This window comes from Suricata suricatta, chromosome 5 (assembly GCF_006229205.1).
Source record: "Suricata suricatta isolate VVHF042 chromosome 5, meerkat_22Aug2017_6uvM2_HiC, whole genome shotgun sequence".
In the NCBI taxonomy this organism is placed as follows: Eukaryota; Metazoa; Chordata; class Mammalia; order Carnivora; family Herpestidae; genus Suricata; species Suricata suricatta.
The window spans coordinates 81,864,835-81,875,972 of record NC_043704.1 but is presented as its reverse complement, the minus strand read 5'-3'; the positions used below and the strand labels follow the sequence as shown (position 1 = coordinate 81,875,972).

Here is an 11,138-nt window from a genome sequence, read left to right as displayed (position 1 = left end):
TTGCAGGTCACGGGGCCTGGGTTCAATTCTTGACTTTCCCACCTATGGGCTGTGCGCACTTGGACAAGTTAGTGTGGAGTGGGGAGGGTGCCACGCTTCTCTCACGGCATTGTTGTGAAGGTTAACTGAGTTGATACATGAAAATGCCTCCTGGCATATAGTAAGTGCTCCGTACATGTTTTAGTTATTGTTATATATGTGTGGGGATAGGTATAGAATGTAGTAGATTTGGAGTGGTGCTTCTTGGACCCTGACGGGTGAGAATTGCCTGGGGAGTGTGTTAAAAGTGCTGGATTCTGGGCCTCACCTGCAGAGATTCTAACTCAGCTGGTCTTGGGCAGGCTCAGAATTTTTATTTTATTTTATTTTTTAATGTTTTATTTATTTTTGAGAGAGAGAGACAGCGTGAGCAGGGGAAAGTCAGAGAAGGAGGGAAACACGGAATCTGAAGACAGGCTCCAGGCTCTGAGCCTGACACGGGGCTCGAAACCATGAACCACGAGATCATGACCTGAGCAGAAGTTGGACGCCCAACCAACTGAGCCACCCAGGCGCCCCCAGAATTTACATTTTAATTCAGAGTCCCTGGTGACGCCGACGCACTAGTCTGAGGTCTGATCTGGAGTCATTTGAGGTATCTGGATAAATCGATCTTTGGAATCTTGGGCTCTGGTACATCAATCAGCTCTGTAAATGTTGCTGGAGACCAGATGAAGGGGTGGGGTGGGATGAGGCCAATAGGCAGGCAGGGCCATCCCAGGCAGAGCCATGAGACTCAGGAATTTTAAGGTGGTTGGGGTTTTAATCAAGGGATTGACACAGTCCTACCAAGTAATCTGGGTTGGACCAACCTGGTTTACAAACTGAGGGCACAGCAGATGGCAAGGAGGGTATAGAATTGCAGTTTGCCCAAGGCCAGAGTGGCAGAAGGTCTGTGTCCTGAGAGGAGAAGAAGCAGTATCTAGGGGAAGAGAGAAGCCCTCAGATCGAGCATCTGTGCCAACTTCCTCCACCCCCAGGCCAGGCCTCTGCGCCTTTGGCAGGGCATCAGAGCGGGGCCCAGGCTCAGCACTCGCGCCAGGCTGAGGCCACACTGGAGGGCATGGCTGAGGATGAGAATCTGGCTCTGTCGACTCCTCCACTAGGGAACTTGCAGTCTCTTGATTTATTGTTCTCTGCCTTCTCTCTGCGTAAAGATCTTTTAGACAAATTATTTGTTTTGACTGAGCTAGGAAGAGAAGGAGGTGGGCTGTGCTAAAGCCGCTTGCCTGCTCCAGGGAGGAGACTACGGAGAAAAGCTGTGGGCTCATGAGGCTGAGGTCACCCCTCCAGGAGCAGGCCAACTGGGCAGCCCTGAGAGCTGGGTCCCCCTTGCATGGAATCTCCTTTCAGGTGGTAGATTTAATGTGTCTGTAAGTCTATGTGAAGGGGTGTGTGTGTGTGTGTGTGTGTGTGTGTGTGTGTGTGTGTGCGCATGCGCATAGGTAAGCGTTATATGTGTATATATTCATGTAATTCATTTAACAGCAGCCACTAAGTATTCACTGAGTGTGTACTATGTGCCAGGCACGGTCCCAGATGCCTGGGATATATCAGTGAGCAAAATGAAGATCCCTGCCCTTGAGGAGCTTACATCCTACGGGGATTTTGTGCTGTGGAGGGGAGGGGTGTGTTTGTGGGTATGATCCTGCTGTGTACACCTATGAGAAGAATGAAGAGTAACCCATGAGTGTACCGGCAGACTTGGGTCAGGAACCACCTGCCATTTTCTTTCTTTCTTTTTTTTGATTTTAAAAAAGTGTTTATTTTTGAGAGAAAGAAACAGATTATGAGTAAGGGAGGGGCAGAGAGAAAGGGAGACACAGCATCCGAAGCCTGCAGGATCCAGGCTCTGAGCTGTCAGCACAGAGCCCGACACAGGGCTCAAACCCACGAACTATGAGATATGACCTGAGCTGAACTCAGACACTTAACCCACTGAGCCACCTGGGCTCCTCCATCTGCCATTTTCTAAGTATGTGATCCTGGGCAAAATACTTAATTTTTCTGAACCTCAGTTTTCTAGAAAATGGGAGAACAATCTATGTCTCACAATTGTTGTGGGGCTAAATGTGAAAATACTTGGAGAGGTCGAGGCAAAGTGTATGATAGTGGTGTATGATAGTGGCCAAATGATATTTTTTCTTTGTGTTTCTCTATGGAGATATATTTATGTGCCAAGTTCATGTCTGTGTCTAAGTGAGGTCTGAACATGTGGGTTCTTCCCAAGTGAGAACCTCTGTCCCTCAGAGTATATCATGTGCTGCGGAGATGTCTCAGGTCTGATTCACGATGATGGTGTTGCCTGCAAAGTTCATTTCTAAGCAAGAAGGTCTGCTATATGGCAGGGATCCAAAGGCCACCGAGTCTGGAATCCTATGCATTGGCCTGTTTAAGCCTTGGCTTGGGTCTGTCAAGAGTCCTTCCAGCTGCAGTGTGACTCTGTTGTTTGAAGTTCTGCTTCTAGTACACACAAAGAATTGTGGCCACCCTTCACTGACACCCACTTACAATAGACTGAAGCCTCTCTTTCCATGACTTCCTGGCCACATTGAGACCATCTTCTTAGCCCCCAGAGCATTTCTGGAAGTGAATCCAGAAGATGGATCCAGAAGTAGGCCCCAAAAGGGGTCTATGGGGGCAGGACTGCATTTCTGTGGGATCTGTTGGGACTTCCAAGATCCTTGCTTTCTTGCATATGGCCAGGGGAAAGGTGGGTCAGGTTTCTGCACTAGACACCTCCCCACGCAGAAAGTCTGTGGTTTGGGCTGTGTGCTCTAAGAGGTTGACTCAGAGTGCCTACCTGTAGCCTCAGCGCCCCTCCCATGCTCCATCTCTAAGTGTCCACTGGATGTCCAGCTGAATAATTGAGACTCAATGTGACCGAAGCCACATGCATCTCCTGACCCCTGACCAGATCCCTCTGTTCTGATTAACAACTCTGATTTCTTCCAATCACTCCAACTTGAAATTGCTGAGTTATGCCTCACATGTCCTTCTGTTTCATTTCATACAGCTAATCATTTCAAGTTAGTCCCCCAACCAATCCTTTCCCACCCCCATTCCTTCTGGTCAGGCTGTCATCAGCTCCTATTTGGACTATTGCCACGGTCTCCCCCTTGTCCTCTCTGCCTCCAGCTACCCACTCCTGACCAGCCAGTCCACCTTCCTAGAATACTGCCATGTGCTCATTGCCCCCCACGGCCACCCCCGCCCCTTGCTGCTCCCTCCAGCCACAGCTCCCTCTCCTCTCTGCTCCAACCTTCTGGTCCCCTCTCAGTTCCCAGGATGCTGTGCACACTCCTGCTACCCTACTTTTGCTGGAATAGTTTCTCTTGCCTGGAATCCTTTTCCCCATTCCAAACTTAACCTAAACCCTAACCATCTCTCACACCATATAACATTCCTGGTTTTGAAAACATACTGAGCGGGTGGAGAAGAGGGGAGGAGGGAACTAGAGTTGCTAGAAGTTTACTAGAGGTAGAGAATTGATTTACTTTTGGGGTAGCCTTTACTTTGGGGAAAAGTAGCATAAACCTGAAACTGTGTGGTCACCATCAGCCTGAATGTTCTGGTTCAGCAATGTAAATAGCCATCCCTGGAGAGAGAAGGAGGGCCTTTACATTGCTTTTTCTCCTAAGGTTTGAGGAGAGGAATTGTGGAGGAGGGGGAAGCCTAGACTGGTCCTTGTGTAGATGACTTGACTATTTTCAGCTCAAGTTTAGAGAGTTACTTGCAAGAGATCACAAGCAGAGAAAAGCAGGCTTCTGGAGGAGGTTGGAGAGTGCCTGGCACCGTTGCTTTGGGACCCGGCTGATGTACCTTAGCTCAGAGTGGAGGGAGAAAGACAGTCTGTCCACCTCTGTTTAGATGCAGCAGCTCTCCAGAACCTGGGGGGCATCACAGGAGGCAGCAGCCATGGATGCGGGAGGACCCTAGAAGGAGCATCTCTAGCAGAGGCTCCTTTCACGGGCCTCTGTGAGCCCTGCATGGTGACTGCTGTGGACAGATGGACTTGTGACATCGTTGGAGAAGACATTGGGAGCTCCCGGAGATATCTGAGGGAAATATTGCAAGGAGTGAGGCTCACTGTCATTGTAACTCATTGTTAAAGTAGCAACAAATCATTTATACCCTTAGCAGGTGAAAACCAAATACCCCAGCGATGGACATAAAACCATGCCACCCCATTAACCATGGATGCCCCTGGGTGCCAGTATTCCTAAGAATTTGTTTTCTTCTTTATATTCTTATGGAACTTTCCAAATTTTCTATCATAAGCATTTGTAATTAGAAAAACAAAGGCTATGAAGGAAGACTATTTTCTCTTTTCCTTTCCCTCCTGGGCCCAAATGACATCTCACACAGCCCAAGGTCGCGGTGGTCTCTTTCCTTGCTGCACTCCTATGGTGACTCTTGGGTACAGATCTGTATTCATTCATTGTTTTGGGCACTTGCGCCCGCTCCTTCAGGGTAAGGAACTTGCATGACCTTCTACTTGACCCCTCCCACTCGGCTCACTCTGCTTTTCAGAGCTGCTTCAGTGTAGAGCCCGACGGATGTGGGGCTCGATCCCATGAACCATGAGATCGTGACCTGAGTGGAAATCGAGCTGGCTGCTTAATTGACCAAGCCACCCAGGAGCCCCTCCTCAGCAACTTGAAATTGCACACCCTTCCAGCACCTGTTCCCTGGTCCTGCTTCATTTCTCCATAGGACGTAGTCCTCAACCTGACATACTTTGGGTTATACTTCTTGACTTTATTATCTGTCTCCTAATACTAGCATGTAAGCTCTGTGAGCACAAGGATTTTTGTTCCTTTTGTTCTCTGCTGTAATCTCACTCCCTAGCATCTATGCCTAGCATGCCTAATGTGTAGAGAAGATGCTCACAAAATATTTGTTGAGTGAGTCAATACCTTTCATGATAACAATAGTTACCATATGCCAGATACTGTGGCAGGGGGTTGGTAATTCCCTCATGGAGTTTTCACAGATTTTGAGATAGGAAACCAAAGCTCAGAGAGGTTAGGTAGCTCAGGTGGCAGAGAGTGGGACTGGAATACAGGTCCGTCTGCTCCAGGGGCCAGGAGCTTTCCATCTCAGGACGCCTCTGTCCCCATGGGTCAGGGAATATGGCTGTCGCTCACCGTGCTCGACACCCAGTAGGCCTCCCGAATAGTTTCAGCCTGAGGTTGCTGCTTCCCTCGCACCAACTCCCTCACTGCGGGAAGCACAGAACTGGTGCTTAGAGGGGTCATTCCTCATGAATGGGCTCCTCTCCCTTCTTGTGACAAAAGGCCCACAACCCTACAACCAGAGAAGCCCCCTTCCCCCTCCCCCTCATCACTTTACTCCCTAGCCTGCATGCTCTTGGTTATGGTACAAATGAGCAGGATGAGAGCTTTTCATTCCATTTTCCTAAAGGGAGGTTAGTTGCTCCCTAAGAGCCTTCGGAAGACCAGAAGGGTAGAATGCCCACAAGAACCCGGAAGGTTTAAGTTCAAGTTCTAGATCTGCAGCTCACTAGCTATGTCATGAGCTTGGGCAAGTCATTTAACTTGTGCATTGACAGAATGGAAGGAATTATTTTTTCCTTATGGTTTCCCTATAGCACTGTAATATTGAGGCTGTTGTGCAGATGCATGAGACAAAGCAGTTTTCATCCTTAGCAATATGCCTGATCCTTAAGGCTTAATAAATGCTGGCTGTTGTCATTATCCATCATGACTGGCTTGAGAACTAAGCGGGGTCCACATTCAGTTGGTAGAATGTGGTGTGGGGTGTCGATTGTAGCTGACTGCTATGCCAATCACCCGCTAAACCTTTCCTTAGGGCTTCAGTCTTCTGAGTTTGGAATTCCTTGTTCAAAGGCACATAGTCATGATTTTTAAAAGGCCTTGATTAGGACATGTTTCAGAATACCTAACCTTAGTCAGTACACTCTGTTTCTGCTGGGAGATGATTGTTACCATCTCTGCTGGGCTGTACAATTTGAGGAATAATTTGTACAAGCATCAATTGCCACCATGACCAAGGCAAGGAGCATAATTATCTCAAGTGGAAACTGTGATTGAGCCTGTGAATTGAGGCCTGATTTGCAGGGGCTGTAGATGAGCCGCCTGCCACCTCTGGGGCACTATGTGCCTGCTACACGTTGGGGCTGTAATCAACCTGAGCCTGTTTCCAAACACCCATTCTCCAGGTTCCAGTGGGTCACGGGTCCCCACTCTGGTGAGTGCCAGATCTCTGCAGAGGCTGTGGCTGAACTGAGAGCTTCCTATTGTCCAAACATGATTCAGTCTTCAAGGAAATTTCCTTTACTGGCTTCGCGTCCAAGTTGCGATATATAATAAGTAAGGTTTGGAGTAATCCATCGCCTGCCCCCCCCCCCCCCCCCCCCCCCCCCCCCCCCCCGCAGGATGCCATGCTCTCCTCACCCAGCATTTCACCTAGCAAACATTAGTTCTGCTTGTGCTTGAAGGGGAAGAGAGAGGGGATCTAGGCCATTTTCTCCCTCATGTGAATGACTGTAAGCAACAAGAGACGTCATCTCTTGCCCTCACCATGGCCAATGTCTGCTCTACACATGGGCCCAGAGGCCACACTTTCCGTACTTCTGAGAAGCTGATGATGGCATCTGTGACATGGGAGGTCTTTCACGCTGAGGCAAGGGTACGAGTTCTGGCAGTCCTTTGCACCATGTGGGAACAACGCTGGGAATCACATTTGCAGGTTCACAAATGTTACTTGCTTGTTCCATGGCATGAATGTCTTAATTTGAGGTTTAGTGGAAAGAACTGACTAAAGAAGACTGAGGCAACATGGCCTATAAATGGCAAAACAAGCTGAGTTTGAGCAGAGGGGCGCATTCTACATGTAGTCAGCACTCTGAGCACACTAGGGAGAGAGCGAGCGGAGCTGCAATCAGCATTCACAGGGAATTCTTCAACTTTATTTTAGCTTCCTTTTTACCCTCCTGCAGGCCAGTGTCTTGTCATAATTAGCCTGGCTACATAATCCTTGTTTGTATCTCCAGAGAGACAGCAGTGTTTAAAGAAAGAACACGAGTTCAGACACAGATGACCCAAACCTGGAAAGACTCCCAAAAAGAAGGAAATGTAAAATAGTGAAAAGTGTAAGCTTTTGACTCAGACCTCAGTGGCATTCCTTGTTATACACGGTCTGTGAGATCTTTCTAGCTTCTCTATTTTCTTTGCGCAAAATGAAAGATATCGACCCTGTAAAATTGTTATAAAAATAGTTACAAGTTATAAAAAGCATTACAAAGCTGGTCTCTCTTAGGTATTGAATAAATGGCAAGAATTACCATCTTTAGCGTCTATAAAATGGAGGTATTTAGTAGTACCTACTTTGCAGTCTGGTTGTGAAAAGCATGGGTAAATGCGTTAGCCTACGGTAGATGTTTAATAAATGGTACTGTTATTAGTACTGTCTTTGCTAGGTGTTCCGTGTCTGAATTTCAGCAGAGTCACATCTGCTCCAGGTAAAATGGGGGAGTGTCCCTGTACCAGGTCACTGCCATAAGGACTACTGTGGTGACTGGACAGAATTATGCAGGCCCTGCTTGTGTTTTGGAATTGTGATAACTAAAATCACACACAACATACTGGAAGCCAGCAATGGGGAACAAGGTGCTAAAATGAAACATGCTAGATTGGAGGCCAAGGGTTTGGGGTTCTAGTATTGGGGTTGCCGTTGGCTCTCTTGGAGACCTGAGGCAAATCACCAAGTCATCTGACCCTCGGGTACACACATTGCTGATGGGAAAATGCAAATGTGAGAAATTATCAGTTTCTGCCCCTTGAAGGCCAAGCCAGTTTTCCCATGTTAACCGTTGGAACCCAGCAAAGTCCTCAGCATACAGTGGGTACTCAATAGTTCTGTTTAATGAATTATGAACTGTCCAGAAGCCATCTTTTTATTCACTAGTATACTTTTTTGCGCATAAGCTTATTGCTTTTGGTCTCCATCTGATTTGCTGGATCCCAGTTATGTGTATTCCACACCAACCTTAACATACTCAGAAATGTTATCTGAACACAGTTGAAAGCAGAAAACCTGGGCAGTAACAAGAAGAAAAGCTCTTCTGTATATGGCTGCTGGAGTGGGGTTGGTTTCACAGGCCCCTCTCTGGTTTCGTTTCTACTCTATGACCCTGTGTTTCTTTTCTACAGGATGTATCCCCAGAGTGAAGGTGGCAGGCACTGCAGAGGCCTGATCTGCTTATGTGGATGACCCCATGGCTAGTTAAGAATGTGAGCAATGCCGGGGCGCCTGGGTGGCTCAGTTGGTTAAGCATCCCACTTTGGCTCAGGTCATGATCTCGCGGTTCATGAGTTGTAGCCTCGCTTTGGGCTCTGTGCTGACAGCTCAGAGCCTGCTTCAGGTTCTGTGTCTCCCTCGCTCTCTTTGCACTTGAGCTCTCTCTCTCAAAAATAAATAAACATTTAAAAAATGTAAGCAATGCTTTACAAGTCTCCTCCAAATGGGAGGTGGCAGGTGGAAACAGGGATGAGGGCCCTAGGCTGCCTAGTGCCAGGTGGGAAATCTTGAAGTGGGACTTCTTGGGGTAGTAGGTGACGTCACACAAACCCTCCGCCCACATGACGTATTGTTCTACAATTGTTACAGTAGTTGATCTCGCATAGCTTTGGTAGAAGAAGGGACCTTGTAGAGGCTGAGAGAAGGGCGATGGAGAGGACAAAAATGCTAATAGTCACACTACTGTCTGTACACTGTGAGGAGTAGTCCTGGGACACAAGCACTGTCGAGGTAGGGTGTTTTCCAGCTCTGCTACGTATCAAGTTTCCTTCCCATGTTACTGAGGAATATCTGTGACCTTCAGTTATTTTCAGTCCCTTTTCCCATTCCCAACTTCTTCCTCTTTTCCTTTCCCTCCCCTCCACATGCCCCATCTTTCCCCTGTACCCCCAAAGTTTGGCTACAGGTAATTTCAGTCAAGCCTCACCCAATCACTCCAGCTGGGTTAGGAGTCCCTCTGTAGCCTTCAACTCACTGTACTGTAATTTCTGGTTTATTTACTTCCTCTCCCATTCCAAAAAGTAGGACCTTTATCTTGTTTAGCATGCTATCCCCAAATGCCCCAAATACCACACAGAAGCGGATGCTCAAGAAATGTTTAATTTATTAAGTGTACCAGGACAGACTTCTAATTTATTGCATTTTCATTTTTCTCTAGATACTATAATAGCTAAGTAAATAGCAGTACATGCTAGTCTTTTTTCTTTATACAATATAGACAAAAAGCATTGGGAAGCTAGACACCAATCAGCTATATTTTTCCTGGTACCAGACGATCATACTGCTGAGTTCCATCAAACCATTAACGTACAGCATTACAATGCTGCGTAATTTGTTGAAGATCACAGAATAAAGAGTAAATTTTTCAATTCATTTTACAAAACCAGCAAACTCTACAATAAAATCCTACAGGAAAAAGTAGAACAATCCCATTTATAAACATCAATGTAACGGTATGTAAAATGTAACAAAACATACCAAGATACAAAACCTAAATCCTAGTTACACAAATACAACTTCTAATTAACGGTCTACACCCAACGATACTACTTATGACTCAGACAGTAGCTTTCATAAGCAGGCGAACCCTGTTGGCCAGCTTTCCAGCAGGCCTCACCAAGGATGGGTACCAGCCCTTTGACTGGCCCTAGCCCTAGCCCCCATACTGGCCTCAGCTCTGGCCTTGGCCCTGGCCCTGTCAGCTTCGTCTGCCAGGGCCTCACGGTACTGCACTGGCCAGTGGTGGGGTTCTTTCTTATGGAGTTTGGCCACAAACCCCAGGACTTTCATCTTGCTGATTTCCAGGTTGCTCTGGGGACCCCAAGAGAATTCACATTCCGGTGGATTGGTGTGAGGCACCTGCCTGTAATTGAGGTATCGCTGTTGCACGAAATCTTCCAGAATAAGCCTCTTCGGGTACCCAAAGAGGAAGTGATACTTTGAGGGATGCACACCCAAGCGACGCAGCATCTCCCAGACCTGTGTCTCCCTGGCACTATTACCTTTCATGTAGATAAGGCCCAAGATCATTATTAAGAGACCCAATCTGGGGCCATCTCCTCCCAGATCCTCCTCCTCCTCCAGAGGAGGTTTTAGTTTGTTGATCAGGATATAAGTGTGGTGCTTGCGGCCAAGCTGTTTCAGCTCGAAACCAAAGACATACCGCAGATGCTCTGCGGTCCTCGCGATGATCTCAGGGAACAGATCCTTCAAGTCTCCAATAACGTATTTCACCATCTCGGAGCGAGTGATGGGACTCTTCTTCTTGTCCTTCACCAGCAGGAACTGCACCAGCTCTGCCACCGTCCGATCCAGACGGCGGTAGGCCCTGCGACGCCGGGCCAAGGCTTTGGCTGCCAAGGTCCTAGCGCCTTTTGGAGTGAGGGCGGGCTCCGCAGCCCCCTCCTCCCTCCCAGCGCCAAGATCCTCCTTGGAGCTCTCCGGCAGGAGGGGGCTCGGGGCCTCCTCCTGAGAGGCGGTCAGGGCCTGGGTCTCACCGTCATGGCCGCCATCCTTCTCCCCCTCGGCCTGAGGGATGGGGAGAGCCCCGCTCTCGGGTTTCTGCAACATGTTTTCGGGAAGGCAGGTGCAGAGCGCGTACACGGGCCCGAGGGGTGTGCAAGCTGCCGCGCGAACCCCGAGGGGCGGGACAGTGGCTGGGGCGACGGGAGGAGTACTAGGAGAGAGGTCAGAGGGGGCTTTCGGGCTGCTGGGCGGCACAGCAGAAGACTCGAGACGGTTGCCGCAACGCCGCCGCGGCGGAGACCTGCTGCGCGGCCCCGGCGCAGCCTCAATGCGCGCCCGCTCACCAGTTCGCCGGGCACTTCCGGCCAGCTCAGCCAAGATGGTGGCCCGGGGCCGCGCGAAGCCCTTCCCCTTCCGGCTGCCTCTGGGTTGGGGTTTGCGTGCAAGGGTGGTGGGAAGTGTACCCTCAGCGCTTATTTTTAGGTTCCAGAGCCGGAGGGGGGCTAACTAGCGTTTTTTAATCCAAGACCTGCAGAATGGGAGATGTTTCCATTGACAAGGTTGCAATA

General features: G+C 48.7%; 1 protein-coding gene across 1 annotated transcript; it reads right to left on the bottom strand.

The window, feature by feature from the left end:
* Nucleotides 1-9,188: 9,188 nt before the first annotated feature.
* MAGEF1 (MAGE family member F1) lies at nucleotides 9,189-10,909 on the bottom strand. Its single transcript, XM_029940760.1, has one exon. The coding sequence runs from the start codon at nucleotides 10,672-10,674 to the stop codon at nucleotides 9,718-9,720; it is 957 nt and encodes a 318-aa protein (XP_029796620.1). The 5' UTR covers nucleotides 10,675-10,909; the 3' UTR covers nucleotides 9,189-9,717.
* Between the last annotated feature and the right edge of the window lie 229 nt (nucleotides 10,910-11,138).